The 19,234-nt window shown below is 42.2% G+C and overlaps 1 protein-coding gene across 1 annotated transcript in view; it reads right to left on the bottom strand.

Annotated features, from left to right (window-relative positions):
• LOC137615886 (uncharacterized) overlaps positions 1 to 19,234 on the bottom strand; it is a 46,371-nt gene that overhangs the window by 14,554 nt on the left and 12,583 nt on the right. Inside the window, exons 3-4 of the mRNA XM_068345576.1 lie at positions 10,798 to 11,005; positions 8,018 to 8,863 (exon numbers count right to left, since the gene is read on the bottom strand). Of these exons, the coding sequence (XP_068201677.1) occupies positions 8,018 to 8,863; positions 10,798 to 11,005 (1,054 nt within the window). The remainder of the gene's footprint in view (positions 1 to 8,017; positions 8,864 to 10,797; positions 11,006 to 19,234) is intronic.

The raw sequence follows: 19,234 nt of genomic DNA, 5'->3' as shown, positions 1-19,234 counted from the left end.
CTGCTGAACACAAACAGAAAAACAAAATTGGACACAAAAAAAAAAATACTTAGGATAAATAGGCCTCATACCTAAGGAATTCTGTACCAAATTTATAAGTGAAAAAGTTAGAAAAGTGAAGTTGGGTAACCCCATTACTCATCATGAACACATATTTTATGGCCAAAAATTATCTAAAGCACTTCTTAAAAAAGATGACCAGTAGTAATGCACATACAATGATGGGACACACTGTTTCAAACAGCTATGCCTATCATTACTCATAGAGTTGGCCATGGCAGGGACCAGCTGTCCTACTGGTATCAAAAGACCCAAAAATCTAAACACCTGCATAAAAAATCTCTTATGGAAAATTGGGGAATATTGTTTAGCACCTTCACATGACTGACATTAACACCACAATGACATCGAGAATGTTTAAAATGCCGAAAAGTCAAAGGACTTTAGATCTCGTGGAAAGCAATGCAACTTGATTCGCCATGTGTCAAATGTTTACATGCCTTTACAATATCTTGTATAGCCAGAAAAAGATACTTCTTACAGTGTTAGCTTCTCATTACGTGCCTTGTATTCAATAAAAGTCTAAAAGTACTTTTTCTAAACCACTTGTGTATTTGGAGATGAAAACTATCTTTCAAATAGAGCCAAAATCCTCTTGGTCCTTAGTATGGTCCAAGTGATGGCCTAGCAGGATGCAGTGGCTTAATTCAGGCCTGAGATTTGCAACTTTACTTAAATATTTGCTATAAAGAAAAAAGACATTAGGACTGCACTGCCTTGAAACAAACACTTTTAGTATTTCCAGATTCCTGTATTATCTGTGGAAGTGCAGTTAGTGCAGAGGTTTTTTCAGCTTAGGAAGACTCCTGGGAAGATCTACTGGAAGCATATGAAAGTTGGCACACGCATACCGCTTTAGTCAATGACATACATCTAGAACTCAAGAATTCCCACAAGATAGATTAGGGCATCTAAATTTCAAGCTGGTAGAAATAAAGAAATCACTACAAAATGTTAGGAATTTGTGATTGAAATTGGTTAAGAATACCATCATCAAGAGGATTCCCACCTTGCCAAAGAGTTTTTAAATACATCTGGATAGAGTAACCAGTCCTAGGGAAAAATGTTTTTAAACCTGAAAATTCTGCAAGTACTGAAGACTGCATAACACCAATTAATTCATCAAATCCAAATGACTTTCACCATTAGTTTTTCCTTATAAAGGATGGTAAATTCAATAGAAGGTTTATAGTACTGAAGTTTATATTCTATCTAGTCTCAATTCACTAAAATTATTTCATCACATTTTGAAGCAATAATGTCCTTCCTTCAAATGAAAGATCAGGATTCATCTCTTCTAAAGGTCGAGTCATGTGCATGTGATCTGGCCTTCTCAACAGATGTTGGATAATACAAGATTCATGCCCCTTTAATGATCAGATCATCAAATGCCATGGGATAGACTGGGCAAAAAGGCAATTAATGTACACTGTACCAAAAAGGGGTCAAGTGACTAAATTGGTTAGATGCTCCTAAGGATTACTTTTCTATGTGCCATCAGTTGAGAAATTAGTCAAAAGTGACACCCTTTTCAAAATACAGACAAAGTAGAATGCATTATAGACGAATATGATAGGCGTTTCAAGATTTCTAGAACTTTCCTAAGGTCTTTTCTCTTTCCCCGCCATGTCCAATTTTTATCATTTTCATGAGGTGGTTCCATTTCTAGTCAAGTGCAAATAATGGATCTTCAGGATATCAATTTTGAAAAACCAATTGTTAAGTAGGGAATACAGTACTGTACTGTACAAATATCCAATATTGCTTGGAATAAAAATTCACAGAGGTGGAATGCTTGCAACACGAAGAGCTAGAAAAAAGGACCACAATCACATCTAGAGAGACTTTCTTCCAGAATAAGATTGTCTTCAACATTCAACTCAAAATCTAAAGATGTTAACAGTGAGCAAATTATGATATCTGGCAAAACAGGTTTAAACTACAGGAGCTTAAAATTTCAATAAAGCACCGATAATTTACGTAATCTGACTAAAAATCATCTGGTTTACACTATCATCTTCTTTAATCATTCACACTTGGTTCCTTTTCCTTCCTGAATGGTGTACAGTAAGTTCAATTATGATGTATAAAAAAGGGATTTTGACAAAGGAAAAATCTATTTCTGGGCGAGGAACCTGTGTCGCTCCGTGAAATGTTCCTTAAAGCACCATTTCAAAAAATTAACTATATACTAAGGCTCGGCAATGCTTCTGTCTGCAGCAAATTTGCAGTCTCTATTAGGTATACCATTTGGAAAATTATGCAAGACCCACATGAGTTTGGCATTTATGCACTACATTAGTGCATAGAGAAAATCACTTGTTACTAAACACACCAGAAGGTAACTAGAGGATGCTCCAAAGACTACAGGGGTCACATAGAAAAAGAATGCTTCTTACAGTTGAGTTCAAAACTTAAAATCCCATAGGCTAGACAAGTTGAAGAATTAAGGGGGATATTAATTATTTACATGTAAGCAGAGGAATTGTAAAAAGTTGTATCACAAAGTAGCTCTTACATCTAGATTTTTAGCTTCACTAACAATATAATTTATCAATGTTACTTAATGAATAATGAAGAAAAAGAATAAAACACACAAGGCTTATCCAGCCATCTCAATTCTTCTGGCATATCTTCCAGTGAAACAGTATATCATTCATTGGTTTGTTGTCATTAAGTGTCTATAATGAATACTTTAAGACTCCAAAGTTCCACTCATGTAGTTATCACTTTTAAAATATAAAAAATACAGTATATACAGTATTGTATTGTATCTATAATAAAAACTTTTCATTTAGGAATGGATCCTAAACGTATAAACCTCTTCCATCATCCTTTTTTTGTATAAATGAATATTTTCAAAACAATTTTACCTACATTAAAGTTACAGAAAAAAAATTTAAAAACAATCATATATGCAGGCATTTAAAGTCATGTTATTTATGGATTGCATTAACTTCCTGCCATGTTTCTATACTCTCAGCAGTTAACCATTACAGCACATGCCAATGGTTAGGAAGCAGTTATATCTGTTAGTTTTGTGGTTTAGAAAGCTCAAAATATCTGCCATTTACTTTAATTGATTCCTTTGAAATAAATATTTACTTAAAGGACGTGACTCAGCCCCATTAAAGCTAGGTTACTTTGGGGATACTTCAAACACTAACTGAATTCTAGTTTCATGATAGATTTTTTTTCTTTTAAAAACCATTTGAAAGAGAATTCTACTCTTGAAAGTTGTACTTAGAAAATTCTCTTTACATTTTTATTCTACTTTATCTTATTTTATCAATGTATAGAAGTCACTTTAAAAGGTGACTATTTTACTTATAGAAGTTTCTATTTTATTTCAAATTGAATATACAAATTGTAGGCTATAAAAAACCTTATCTTTACATGTTTGAATGACAAAAATCGATCAATATTAAAAAAACTAGCGGCAATTATTCTCCGAAAATTTCATGTTTTGAAAAATCAACACTGGGAATCATAAGGACATAATTATAATATTTCAGGGTTATTTACAAAGCAGTGATGAGTCCCTTCCCTCAAATCCAGAAATATAGATGCTATATGTACCAAATTCTCGCAAGATTAAGACGTGGCTATTATATGTTCTCATATTCATATTTACTAGGAACATTTTAGGCTTTGGTCTTTTAGTTACTGTCTCTGACACTTTATGCATTCTTTGGCATAACCATAACATAAAAATTATAAACATATATAAAAGCAGACAAAGAAATACGATGAATATAACTTATATAAAGGTGCAGCAAACGTTTACCTTCAATACTATCGAGAAACAAAGAAAACCAAGATTCTCCTCTCGAATCAAGAGATAATTGTGGGGGTTCCAGTATATGGGAAACTGACATGAATATCTTTCCCTCAAATTCTTGAAGAAAAAAATAACAGGTACCCTGGCCAGAGAAGGGTTGAGTGAGGGACTGGATGCACTTGCATTAAAATTAATAAAAGGATGTTTTAGCAATAACACATTGTTTTCATTAAAAATACTATTTAAAACATGGAATACAGATGTTCTTATACCCAAAAAATAAATCATCTTAATTTCCAAAATTCCAAGCAAAGATAGCGAGTCGCGCCCCTCAAACAAAACATTAATTCTATAATTTTCAAGTGTTTAAAACTTCTTCCACATATATGACATAAATTATATTTAGGAGCATTTGTTTGACATCTAATAATTGTAGAGCAAAAATAACAAATTTTTTCATTAGAAACCACAAATTAATCCATACCATTACTTAATAAAACATACCACAGGAATTTAAGCAGCAGCATTAGTAGCACAAGTAATAACAAAATTACTTCCAAAGGCTTAAAAAATTGTGTATTGGAGCTTATAAAACAAGCATGGATACAAACATTACTCTTCCTGTTAATGATTTCAGAACCTTTTTATCAACACTCAATTTACAAATCTGTCAGGCTAAAATCTAACAGTACTGTCAAACTAAAATATATAACTACTGTACTACAAATTGTACAGAGAATAGTTTCTATAAATTCAATGAAAAATGCAAAAAACTTTTATAGTAAAAGAATTTTCTTTCCTGTGATATCACATCTAAAACTGTACCAAACTAGCAAGTGTAAATATATAAACACAATACCTATGAAAACCCGCCCTATAATAAAATCTTTCCTCCTCCGCAACAAATGGACTTAATTTATAATGCCAGCTTACACTATAAGACAAAAATTACAAGAAGGAAAAGCATCTAACTATCCTAAACATTATCTAGCATAAAACGATACCTTGATGATATCTAGAGTAAGGTCAATATCAGAAATGCCCTTGTACGGTACTACTGCATACAGCAGACTTTCCAAAGTCTGTGATGCCACAAAATTTAAGTCATTAATCCATAAACATTTTATTGAATCATGGAGACCTAATTCAGCTGGATTATAGGAGAGCTGCCATCACATCAAGATTCCATGATGGTAACAGACATCCTTCATGAGTCCCATGTTCTCGACAAGACAAGGGAGTACTGTATTGCATTAGCAGGTGATAAAATTGAGTTCATTCAAGACCATGCCATACTAAGCATGCTGAACCAGTCCAAGAAATGTGTCTCATTTGAGATGGGAAACGTGGCTTCAGTTAAGTCATTTTATCATGATGCATACTTCTGTGTCTCTGTACACACAAATTAGAGTCAATAACTTTGCTTTGCTAAGAATATTCACACTGGCAACTACTTTTCAACCAAAACTTGGCACTAGTTACATTGTGGGCACAACAAAAAACAGTATTAGGTTTCAGATATACATGAATGTATTTCTGGTGATCACCAGCAGAATAATGACTACACCTGGCCCAAGTCGGTCATATTTTATTGCATTTCTGATGGTTGATTCATCTATCCCCAGATATTTAAATGTTCACATATACTAAACCATGATAAGGGAGCACACCTACTAGATGACCATGAAGTACAAATTGAACTTCCCAGGACAGGAGATAATACATCAACTATCTCCATTAATGGCCATCTTCACAAGCCTCCAAGTTTACTCAGCTTTATACAACTCAATGAATGTTACAAAATAAAGCCTGTGCAAGATCACAGATGTTATGTCACCAAGCAGTAATCATCTTCAGACAAGAGAGTACCAAGACATCAAAGAAAAGCATGATGTAGCAGTAGTCTTAAGTAGGGTAAGCAAATACTTCCATCAGAAATATTACTGCATTCACAAATCTGTATTGATCTGTGGCATCAATGCAACACAGCATTATTGTAATGTTTGTAATGACCATTAATTACAAGCTGGCAGTATACTACTTATCTAACCCTGGAAAGTAGATGAACAGGTATATCCCGAAGGCATCTGGATTTGTATGCCTTCCATTCAATCGGCATTACCAACAGGCCCTTGATAATCTTTGTGTATCCAAGAATGAGAAAATTACCTTAATTATACTTCTTTGTCTACAGCACGAATGGTTCCCAGCCTGGATCCCACAAAAATCAAAAATTTCATTCAAGTAATTTGTACTTTTTCCCCAACTATACAACTTAATGCTTTAACAGTAGTGAGACTTCAGTGAAGCCGTAACAGCTGTTTAAACTTCATGAGGTAAGCATAGTTACCTCTCAGGTGGAGCAACCCTTACTTCGACCTTTAACCTATGACTTGAGGGGTAGTTGAGGTGGACAGTGTAACTTGAGGGACACAGGTTTGTTTAGTTAGGAAAAATACAAAAGACAAATTACTTCAAGAGATCTGTGATTTGTTCTTGAACACACACAAACTGATGTCCTTTAAAGGAAACTCATCCTTGTAACCTAACTGACTGTTTACTAAACAAAGAAATACCAATGCACTATGGTACTGATGAGAGAAAAAATCACTATTCCTGTCAACCTCCTAACTACCTGAACATGAAGACACAGCAGGTGTTATGCTAAGTTGCTAGCAAAAGACAAGTAGCCAGTTGCGGAAGAACCTATATCCAGAAGGATATGTAGCTCATCATGCAAAAAGGCTATGCATATATTACTTTCATCCTTCACCTCATCTGGGAGGATGGGCAAGATATTTCGATACCAACTTTGTCAGTAAGGATAAATACTCGGTCATGGAACTAGCTGCATCTAGTACTTGGACCAGCATCTTTCCTATATAATAAAGAGCTCTCAGTCTGGTTATATATATAAATATATACATACTTCGTTCTGGACACGCTCAGCGGCATAGCCAGACGCATGACTAGTCGGTCTCTCCCTGTCCCTCAGGTAGGGGGAGTAGTAGTCAGACCTTGGTGAGAGGGAGTACTCTGAGAGGTACACTCAGAAACCACAATCTCTCAAAATTTGCCGAACCACGCAGGTTGTAATTAGGAAAAATTCCCTAGAAACCTCAAGCGGTTGTAACTTCACACTGGACACTCCAGTATAGTCTCACAAGTAATGGATTTACAGAGGAGTCAACTCAAGCATTATGATACCTACAAGTAGTAGAAATTTGACAATATACACCCGACAGGCCAGATGGAGCCAATCAAGTTATTGATACAATAAAACGACAATTAATACTGCCATATTCCACCACACCCCTTCTATTACTAAGAGAAACTATTGGTGATGAAAAAATAAAAATAAATCATAAATTTATTTTTTCTTTAAAAACTTTTCCCTTTATAAAAATCAGTTTCCCTTCTTCCCAACCCCCACCCATTTCTCTTCCAACCTCATCCAGACTACAGACAATATAAGGCAGAAGGCTGATGGGTACTAGAGGCTCAATGGGACAGTCAGACCATAAAAGTGGACATATATGAATGGTTGAATTGTGTATATATAAAAAAAAAAAAATTGTTTTAAGGAAAAAATTATATATTTTCTTTTTTACATCTATTAGTTTTTATCAGGATACTGAAATTTATAATTGCCTCTAGATTAAGCTATAGATTTTCCTTGTCTACTATGACACACATATTCGCCAAATGCCGTAGCTAAGTCTAATTATACATTACCTGCATTATAACGTACTTATGACAATTTGTCATTTTTTTTTTTTATCATTAATTCTTTTCACTAAAGACTACAACTACTCCACTTCAATAACCCAAAGTAATTAATATCTTACACTTTTGAATTGTACAAAACAATTTGTTTATACAAACAAAATAAGAGTTTTTTCTGCTTCATAGCCTTCATTCTGTGAAGAGTGCATAGTAACTATAAAGCTCCTAGAACACCTAATAGTAAGTGCCATACATACCAAACTATGAACAGATAGTAATGAACTATATAAAAACAAAACAAAATCCAAATAAAACTCAAAACCAACTATCTGAGAACTTGTCCATAATCATTCTCCAAAACACAAAACCTTAATTGGAAAAGAAGCAATGTAAATAGCATCTTTCAAAAGGGCTACAAAACTTAAAAGACAATTACAATTTCACACAAACCTTGATTTCTGGTATAACAAGTGGTGTGGTTAGTGGGGTGGTGTTTTTAATTGGACATCCAGCAAACTCTACAGCAAAAGTTTTATCAAGTGCCATTGTTGGTGTTTCAGGGGTTAGGTCAGGCCTCTGGGTACCAGCAGATTCAGACTCTGGATCAGTCACAGTACTTGCCTTGGCTTTTGAAGGTAATGCTGTAACTGTTTCACTTTTGGTCTCTGAGATGTGATCCTGTTTTGGGCTATAAATACCATCTTGAATTTTCTGCTTAGTTGTAGATACTTCCATAGGTTTCTCTATTTCATTATCTGGCTCTTGACCATATACTTGCATCCTTACACTGTCATCAACAGTAGTACCAAATGTGTTACCTCTTTTCTCAGCAGTGGCTTTACCGGACACCAAAATATCATCAATGAACTCTTCTACGTCTGCCAGAGTGGTCAGGCTTGATTTTTTCCCAGGAGACTCAATATCTACTTTTTGTTGACTTTCTTTAGGGGAATCACCCAGACTCTTTGGCTCACCCGTAGTATACAGGGCACTCTCTTTAAAAGCAGATGGAACAAGTGGTTCCTGAATTGGGTTTATTGGCTGTGAATCTACAGTATCCATAATGCCTATGGATGCAGTCTCTTTAGCGCCAGATTTTTCAGTATTTGACTCGCAATCTATAAGAGTTTGTGTAGGAGTTTCAATCTGAGTGGAATCTGTAAGAAGCCTGTCCTCCTTCTCCATGACTAAGAGTGAAGATGAAGATGAGGATGCAGTACTGGCAGTTTCAGCCTCAGGCGTGTCAGCATCTTCATCATCCTCTTCTTTTGCCATGACATTTTCTACCACCGTCTGCTTAGATATGCACCATGGAAATACAATTGTAAATAAAACTGCAGGCACACAAGAATATACATAAACCCAACTAGTACCAATGTATGGATAAAGAAACTGGTTATCCTAACTACACAATGGTGGGTATCACTGAAGCTAAAGGAAAAATAATTCACTGGGGAAAACTAAGTTTTCATAGGATCAAAATGTCTCAACTAAGAACAATTAATGATATTATCACCATCATATCACTAAAAAATATAGGAATTCAAGGATTTTAGGTATACATCAGATATCTGAATTGGACTACTGCACATTAAAAAACTTAATTAAATTAAACAAATTTCCTATTTTCTAGGCACAACCAAAGCCTAAAACATCTTAAAACTTTACACATCAATAATGACTATTCAGTAAAATATTTACTTTAAGAATTTCATAACTTATATTTCCTGTAAATGGTATTACTATTTAGTGATCATTATTACTATATAATCTAGTGGCTGGCTTACAGGGTAATCTGTACATAAATGATGATATTCATAAAGGACAAACATTAGTAAAGAAATATAATTATAGTGAAATTCATCTATTTTTTACTTTTCATCTGTTCCCTTGCCTACTACTACAAATTGACGTCAATCCAGTATTCTCCATTAGATCTTAGAACAAATCCTTCACATAACTTTCAAGAAGTATGAATATTATTATTTAATAACTTTTCTGAAAGTGGCTGGGAAGATCTTACACTGGATAAAGTAACGGTCTGCAAGGACTTATGATTTCCATGACAGCTTTTATATTTATTACAATATTCTATCGTAATCATACTCTAAATAAGTGACACAAACTCTGAATTGACCTTTGCAGAAATTTGCAGTTAGCCAAATTTTTCTTAGCATTCCCTCTCATAAGGTTCAATGCCCAACAGTTTTCAAAAAGTTTTACTACAGCTGAAAAAATTATGAAATTCTCTCTCGTCACGTAAATGAATGGTTGAACAGCCATCAAATCCCATAATTCTTGCCACTGTAATAAACTGCACTGTCATACTCTCTACCAACTCCCATAATTCTGCCTAACACAACCACAGACTCATTGTATTATAACTCTTAGTTTGTTATGTTACAGACTAAATTTTAATTAGGAGGAGTGAAGGTCTGTGTAATTGAAAATCACTACAGATAAGTTTTTACCCAAACCTTAACCTTTGCCTTATCAATGGACTGTTATGATACACATTCTTGCCTATTATCAAGTCTCTTCTATTAACAAGAACAGATTACAAATTCTTCTGTGATTTGGCACAGCTAGTTAACCTATTCCATGTAATACTCGAATCTTCCATTATCACGGCACACAAGAACCTAGCCATCGCAAAAGAATTCTAATAAACTTATGAAAGCTTTACCAATACAGTATTGTATACAATTTTCATTAGCTCAAGAAATTTATTACTACCCTCTTGAATGAAAGACCATAAAACTGAGTTCCAGACTTCTATTTCTGAAGGCTGATTTCTTCTTTTTTTAAATCTCCCATTTCTGGCTTCTGTAATTATCTGAACTGCTTTGCTCTCTTCCAGCTTTCATAATTCACATCATTAGATACAGATCCCCTTCAGTAATACTAAATTTATTTGTACAGTAATTCAATTCAATATATCTTGCCAAACTTCATTAAGGGCAGGGAAATATTTGTCAACCATATATACCATTTAAATCCTTGAATTACCAGTCATAAGGAACATAACAGTAGTTTAGCTACATATAAGATCAACTCATGATAACTTTCAACACAAAAACACTAAACAGGCATAAATCTAAAAAAAAAAGCACTAACAGTAAATTGGTATAAACCTAACAAATCTGAACTCGCAAAATGTATACCTTAAGATTTCCTAACACTACAATCTGACGAAATAGAACAAGTATGAAAGGCATCAACAACCTTACCTCATTTTCCGGTGTGGCATTCGCCGTTGCAGCATTTGCCAAAGCGTTTTTTCCAGCTCTTTCGCTGACTACTTTCTCTTCTGTTACCTTCCCTATAGGAGAGTGAAACTCCAAGTCAGGTGTGAGGCCAGGTGTGCCACCTATTGCAGAGTCTGGGGAAGGCAGAGATGACTCGCCTGAAAGGTCTGCCGGGGTGTCTAAACTATCACTGTGGAGAAAAGTTGAAAAAAAAAACAAAAAATGACAAATTCGGAGATAATTTGTATTTTTCCTAACCATACAAACCTTAGCTATTTACATAGGGTTTACTTTCGACGTAGCTGAAATGACAAGCCATTAGAATTTAACGAGGGTGTATTACCCCTGCGCTAGTTAGCAAGGGGGTAGGGGTGTGGTAGCTAGCTACCCCTCCCCCCCTCACACACCGGTGAACTGCTTCACTTCACTTAGAGGTAGGACTTGCCTTGGGGGACAGGGCTGGCGGGCAAATATGTGTAAATAGCTAAGGTTTGTATGGTTAGGAAAAATACAAATCATCTCCGAATGTCATTTGTTCCGTAACCGAAATACAAACCACGCTATTTACATGGGGTGACTTACCCTTAGGTAGGGTGGAAAGTCCCCAGCCTTACTGGCTTTGGCTTACCCGGGGACTCAGAATCCGAGTGAGCAGCACTCGAGAAAAAGAGTCCCTGCACCTCGCAAGAAACGTGCGGCCTACATATGCTTGTGTGTGGAGGGAAGAAGTGTGACTTGTCCTAGGAAGTCGATCTGAAGTCCTTTAGCTGGAATTCTAGGCTAGGACGTTCCCAATACCACCTCGTCAGGGTATGGGGGACGCGACAGTATCAGCTTAATACTAGGAACACAAGGAAGCATGGTTTACCTACAGAGGTTTGAGGTCAGCTATGCAGAGAACCCAGGATGCTGCTTTCCCCAAGAGAGGGGAGGATGAAGAAAGTAGTAAGGGCTAGACATACTTCTTTCATTCATGCAGTCTAAAACCGGATAACAATGCCCTCAACCTTCTGCTACCTGTCCATTAAGGAGCTTGAGGTTAGACCAGCTGTTGTGTAGCCACCACAGGGCCGATAAAAAACGTATCAAGGCTCCTGTGGGTCACGTCCTGCAGGTAGTGGGCTGTGAAGGTCGTTAGACACTTCCAGACTCCAGCTTGTAGCACCTGCGTCACAGAGTAGTTCCTCTTGAAGGCCAGGGACGTTGCGATGCCTCTGACATTGTGTGCTCTAAGGCGACGTGACGGAGGAGGATCTGGATTCAGGGCGTGATGGATGACCCTTTGAGTCCAGGCTGAAAAGGCATTCTTGATGACCCTCCTCTCCGTCCTCCCTGTGCTCCCAAACAGGGCTTGCACGTGAGGACGAACTGCAGCTGTTCTTAAAGATAACCCCTCCGACTCCTTACTGGGTATAGTAGGAGAAGGTCTGGGTCATCTGTTACAGAACGGAGACTCGAAATCCTGAAGGAGTCGAACCGAAGCTCCGGGACTCCAAGATTTTGAGTCTAGTAACCAACTCAGGGACGAACCTGAACGTTACCTCCACCTATCCTCTTGAATGGGCGACGTCGTACGAGAGACCATGAAGTTCGCTGACACGCTTGGCCGAGGTCAGAGCGAGCAGGAGCACCGTCTTCCAAGACAGGTGATGATCAGAAGCCTGGCGTAATGGTTCGCAAGGAGATCTCTTAAGAGCCCTAAGAGCCTGAACCATGTTCCACGGAGGAGGTCTCACTTCCGACTGGGGGCAGGTAAGTTCGTAGTTTCGTAGAGCGAAGAAAGATCCAGCGAGGAGGAAATGTCTATTCCTTTCAGCCTGAAGGCCAAGCTTAATGCTGAGTGATAGGCTTCCACCGCCGAGAGCAAGAGGCGCATTTCCTCCCGCCGATATACAATAACTCCTCTATTGCTGGAATAGTGGCATCAAGGGGAGAGGTACCTCTCCCACGACACCAACCACAGAAGACTCTTCACTTCGCCTGGTAGACCCCTGCAGATGATTCGCAGGTGTCGAGACATCCGCTCCGCAACTTGTTGCGGAACGCTTCTCTCTGTGAGGAGATGCTGGATGGTCTCCAGGCGTGAAGCCAAAGCGATGCTACGGCTTGTGGTAGATGTTGCAGTGTGGTTGTTTGAGTAGCTCGTGTCGTGGGGGAAGCTCTCTCAGGAGTTCCGTCAGGAGATGCAGAATATCCGGGAACCACTCTGCATGATGCTGCAGCGGAGCTATCAGAGTCATCGACAGGTTGACCGACAGTCTGGTCTTGTTGAGCCCCCTTCTCAACAGACAGAACGGTGGGAAGACGTAGACGTCGAAGTTGTCCCACCGTGTAGGAGGGCATCTTGCCAGAGTGCCTTGGGGTCTGGGAGTAGTACAGCGGCAGCTTGAAATTCAAGGCTGTCGCAAACAGGTCCACAAGGTCAGGACTTGTTGGCTACCAGGGGGGGCCGAAGACCACTCGGTACTCTCTATCTGTGAGGCCCTGCTCAGACTGTCGGAGAGCACATTCGTTTGTCCGGAATGAAGCGAGCCGATAGGGTATTGAGTGGACTTCGGTTCATCTCAGAATCTCTACTGCAAGATGAGAAAGTTGTCGTTCACGGAGTGACTCGCCAGGGTCTGTTGGAAGTGTTGAAGGGCCAGCATACGGCCTTCATTCCTAGCAGATTGATGTGGAGGTACCCTTCTGTTTCTGACCATAGGCCTGATTCAGAACGTGGGCCCCCCCCCCCCCTTTGTTTTGACGAGTCCGAGAACAGCATCAAATGCGGGGGAAGGACGAGAAGATCCATTCCCTTGCAAAGGTTTCCGTAGGTCAACTACCACTGCAGGTCCATTCGTTCCGCAGGTCCCAAAGGGACCTGAATGTCCGGGGAATCGTTGTCTTGATTCTACTGGGACTTGGGCCGCCGATGCAGGGATCTCATCCTGAGGCGGCCGTTGGAACTAGCCTGGCCAAGAAGGAAAGGTGACCTAGGAGGAGTAACCAAGATTGGGCTGGAAGCTCTCCTCGTTTGAGGAAAGGTTCTGCGACTCTCCTCAGCCTTGCTATCCTGTCATCTGATGGGAAGGCTTGGAGATTGGAGTCTAATATCATGCCTAGATATCCCAGTTGTTGAGATGGAAGCAGAGAAGACTTCGAGAATTACCATGATCTCTAGATCTTGGCAAAGTCCCAGAAGCTTGTCTCGGTGTCGAAGGGGGGTCGATTCCAAGACTGCCTGGGTTAGCCAGTCATCCAGAAAGCGAAGGAGACGGATGCCGCTCCTGGGGGACCATGAAGATAACAGGGTGAACATTTTGGTGGACACCTGCGGGGCTGTGGAGAGATCGAAACACAGCACCTTGAACTAGTATAACTTGTTGTCTAGGCTGAATTTCAAGTACTTCCTGGAAAACGGATGGATTGGGATCTGGAAGTACTCGTCCTTCAGATCCAGTGTGCACATGAAGTCTTGTGGTCTCACTACAAGCCTGATTGACTCTGCTGTTCCACGCTGAACGAAGTTTGTTCGACAAACTTGTTCAGGGCTGAGAGGTCGAGACAAGTCTCCAGCCTTCAGACGCTTTCTTACAAGAAAGAGTAGACTGAAGAAGCCGGGGGGGGGGGGGGGGAGAGAGCCGTCGATGACATTTTGGAGAGCATACTTCTAGGGCATGGTCTCGATTCCTGCCCGAAGGGCTAGCCCATTTGCCGAACCCATGGCAAAGGAGCTCAGCGACGCTGGATTCGCTGTCAGTGGAGGTAGAGATGTAAAGAACGGGACGCGATATCCTTAGCTGATCACGGAGATCGTGCAGGAATCGGCCCCGAGTTGTTGCCACCTGAGTGTGCAACCTTAGGCATCCCCCCCCCTGGGGACCATGCAGGGGGGTTGCCAATCCTAGTGTTTGCGGCCTCGGCCGCTCCCTCAGGATTATTGCCTCCCCAGGAGGACTTACCGCCCTTCTTGTCTCTGACAGGAGGGGGCTGCTGTTTAGACACCTTGTCTTAGCTGCCGGGGCCGGAATGGTGGAGAGGAAGGGCTAAACCAGGTTCCCCCATGATCTCGAAGTACCTCCTCTGCTGACGGCTGACAGACGCAGTGTCAGCGACTCCCGCTGGGGCGAAGGGAATCGAACAATCCTGAGGAGTAGAGATGATGGGGCCTGCCTGAAAAGAAGGAGAAGAATGTTGCCCAGACCTCTCCGAAGATTCTTCCTGGTCTTGCACGTGCCATGCTCTGCGTTTGCGGGGTGAAGATCGTGATCTGGAAGTACGCACTCCAGAAGACTCGCCAGGTTGCCCGTGTTGCGAAAACCCGACGGGAATCACGGTCGAAATCGCCCTGGCGCTTGCGCGATGGAAAATCGTTGTTCGTGAGCCCGCATGTGGGCGCGAGGGCGCGCAGGCGAAAGTGCGAGTGGGCGCGCAGGTGAGGGCGAGCGCTGGCGGACGGGAGACCGATGGCGCATAGGCGAGCGATGGCGTGTTGGCGAGCGATGGCGTGTTGGCGAGCGATGGCGCGTGTTGGCGAGCGATGGCGCGTTTTGGCGAGCGATGGCGTGTTGGCGAGCGATGGCACGTTTTGGCGAGCGATGGCACGTTTTGGCGAGCGATGGCACGTTTTGGCGAGCGATGGCACGTTTTGGCGAGCGATGGCTCACTGGCGGGAATCGCGCTGGCGCTCGCACGATATAAAAACCGTTGGTTCCCGCGCGGGCAAACATGGGTGTGCGCGGGCGTAAGGGCGAGCGCAGGCGGCCGGGAGACCAATGGCGCGTAAGCGAGCGATGGCGCGTCTTGGCGAGCGATGACTCGTAGGCGGGCGAAGGCGCGTTGGCGAGCGGTGGCGCGTAGCGACCGATCGCGTACAGGAGAGTTAATGCGTGGGCGCGTAGGAATCCTATGACGATTGAAGCGTTGGCGCGTTGAAAACGCTTGCGCGCAGACGAAGAATCGCGCGGGCACGAAGGAGATCGCTGGCGCGTAAGGAGAGCCCAGGGGAGCCTGTGAGCGCCTGTGCGCTAGCTTAGGTGTCTCCGGGGCGGCGCGGTGAAGTGGAAGCATGCTGGCGCGTTGGCGCGCTGGAACTGGAACCGCGCGTGGGCGCGCTTGGCGCGAAACTTCAGAAGGGCGCTGCGAGTCCAGAAGAACCTGTGAGCGCCTGTGCGCTAGCGTAGGAACTCCTTGAACTCGCAACGAGGCAGGAACCAGGAGATCGTAGGAGCGTAGTTGCGTGGCCAAAAGATATGCGCGGCCAGACGATATCAGCGAGGGTGCAGAACCAGAGCGATCGTTGGCGAGGAGGCGAAGGAATAAACTCCCTGCCTGCGCCCAGATCCGAAGATCGTGGGCGCGTGGGCGAACGTTGGCGCGTATTGCGTACATCAGGAAAGGGCGCGCATCATGGCGAACATGGAGTTCAGTGAAGAAATAATCTCCCTGCTTGCGCCCAGATCCGGAGATCGTGGGCGCGAGGGCGAACGTTGGCGCGCATTGCGCACTATCAGAAAAGGGCGATCAGATGTGCGCCGGCGAGCAGGCTACCGTTGGCGCACATGGCGCATAGCCGCACAGAAGGTCTCAGAAGAGTTGGCGATCAGGAGGAGTGTTGATTCAGCAGAAGTCTGGTCCACAGCAGGAGGGCATTTGTGAACTACTGCGTGCGAGCGCGCAGGAGAACGAGGTGCTCAGGTAAAAACCTGGCACAAAAGGGACTTAGTCACATTGTGAGATAAGCCCTTTGCCCCGAAGGGACCGGTGCCCGTTTGGAAAACGGGGTGGAGTGACGCCCACTGCGCTTCTGCGTCCAGGAACGGAGAAGGAAGACAAGAAGATCTGGCAGGTGTCGGAGATCGCGAACGAACTGCCGACAGGTCTAGCGAAGCAGCTGCAACGGTCTGTTCTCGTCGAGGAGGATCCTCTGCAGCTGAAGATGAAGACGACCACAGACAGGAGCACCATCATCAGTCCTCCGAAGAGGGGTCTCTGTTAGTGAACTCCTCCGAGGGGGAGAGACACTCGCAGGAGAGACCGTTGGTCTCAGCTGCCCCCTCGAAGGATGTTCGGAGGGGGAAACTGAGCCTTCAGCAACAACAGCAGGGGAGTCCTCCGAAGAGGAGTCTCTAAGAGTGTCCTCTCTCACGAACGAGAGAGGTGAACACTTCGTAGAAGAGACAGGAGGAACTGATGAATGCGCCCCTTAGGGCCGTTGGATCAGCAAGCTGACCATAAAGAGCAACCCTCCGAAGAGGAGCTCCTGCAGTTGCTCAGCCCCTTGAGCGTAGCTGCAAGTGCGACCGCTCAGCACCAAAAGCATAATCGCACGAACTCCATGGTCCGGCCTTGCAACCGCTCAGCCCCTTGAGCATGGTTACAAAAGCGGTCGCTCAGCACCAAGAGCATAACCGCCTGAGGACCAGAAAAATGATATTTTAATTATAAAATAAATTTTTGAATATACTTACCCGGTGAATATATAATAGCTGACGCTCCGGCGGCTCGACAGAAAAAACACAAAAACTCGCGAGCGATCGCTATGAAGGTTGCGGGTGTGCCCACCAGCGCCAACTATCGGCCAGATACCGCATATACATGTAAACAGCTCCAATTCTTCTCATCCCGCTGGGTCTCTATCGGGGAGGAAGGGGGGGCCTTTAATTTATATATTCAACGGGTAAGTATATTCAAAAATTTATTTTATAATTAAAATATCTTTTTTAAATATTTAACTTAGCCGGTGAATATATAATAGCTGATTCACACCCATGGTGGTGGGTAGAGACCAGAGTTAATTAAGTTTACAGCGTATATGCTTAGAGTTTTTGACAGTTATATCATAACAAAACCCAAATATATATAGGTACCTGGTAAGGAAGTTGACTTAGACGATTACTCTGCCTTGTTAGTCTGTCTTCCTCACGAAGCCCAGCGATCCTCTTAGGATGCTGAAAGACTCCCAGGAGCTGAAGTATCAAGGGCTGTAACCCATACAACAGGACCTCATCAAACCCCTAATCTGGGCGCTCTCAAGAAATGACATTTGACCACCCGCCAAATCAACCAGGATGCGAAAGGCTTTTTAGCCTTCCGTACAACCCAAAAACAAGATTAAAAACATTTCAAGAGACAGATTAAAAGGATATTGGAATTAAGGTAATGTAGTGGTAGAACACTCACCCACTACTGCACTCGCTGCAACGAATGGACCCAGTGTGTAGCAGTCCTCGTAAAGAGTCTGGACATCTTTTAAGTAAAATGACGCGAATACCGACTTGCTTCTCCAAAAGGTCGCGTCCACAATACTTTGCAGAGATCTATTTTGCTTAAAGGCCACGGAAGTTGCTATAGCTCTTACTTCGTGCGTCTTAACCTTAAGCAAGCATCGGTCTTTTTCATTCAAGTGAGAATGAGCCTCTCGTATTAAAAATCTGATAAAATATGACAAAGCATTCTTTGACATAGGCAATGATGGTTTCTTAACTGAGCACCATAATGCCTCAGATCCACCTCGTAAGGACTTAGTACGAGCTAAGTAGAACTTAAGAGCTCTAACTGGACACAGCACTCTTTCAAGTTCGTTGCCTACGATCTCTGACAGGCAAGGTATATCAAAGGACTTAGGCCAAGGACGAGAAGGCAGTTCATTTTTGGCCAGGAAACCAAGTTGAAGTGAACATGTGGCTTTTTCTGTAGAAAAGCAGATGTTCTTACTGAAGGCATGAATTTCACTGACCCTTTTAGCCGAAGCCAAGCACACTAGGAAAAGCGTCTTGAGGGTGAGATCCTTCAGGGAGGCTGAATGTAATGGCTCAAACCTGTCTGACATGAGGAACCTTAGGACCACGTCTAAGTTCCATCCAGGAGTTGCCAAACGACGTTCCTTAGAGGTCTCGAAAGACTTAAGGAGATCTTGGAGATCTTTATTGTTGGAAAGATCTAAGCCTCTATGACGAAAGACCGAAGCCAACATGCTCCTGTAGCCCTTAATCGTGGGAGCTGAGAGGGAGCGAACATTTCTCAGATGTAAAAGAAAATCTCTGATTTGGGCTACAGAGGTACTGGAAGAGGACACAGATGCTGACTTGCACCAGTCTCGAAAGACTTCCCACTTCGACTGGTATACTCTGATGGTAGAAGCTCTCCTAGCTCTCGCAATCGCACTGGCTGCCTCCTTCGAAAAGCCTCGAGCTCTTGAGAGTCTCTCGATAGTCTGAAGGCAGTCAGACGAAGCGCGGGGAGGCTTTGATGAACATTCTTTACGTGGGGCTGACGTAAGAGATCTACCCTTAGAGGAAGACTTATTGGAATGTCTACCAGCCATTGAAGTACCTCGGTGAACCACTCTCTCGCGGGCCAGAGGGGAGCAACCAACGTCAACCTTGTCCCTTCGTGAGAGGCGAACGTCTGCAGTACCTTGTTGACTATCTTGAAT

This window comes from Palaemon carinicauda, chromosome 2 (genome assembly GCF_036898095.1).
Source record: "Palaemon carinicauda isolate YSFRI2023 chromosome 2, ASM3689809v2, whole genome shotgun sequence".
Taxonomy (NCBI): Eukaryota; Metazoa; Arthropoda; class Malacostraca; order Decapoda; family Palaemonidae; genus Palaemon; species Palaemon carinicauda.
The sequence above is the reverse complement of the archived record's forward strand: the minus strand, read 5'-3'. Positions and strand labels throughout refer to the sequence as shown.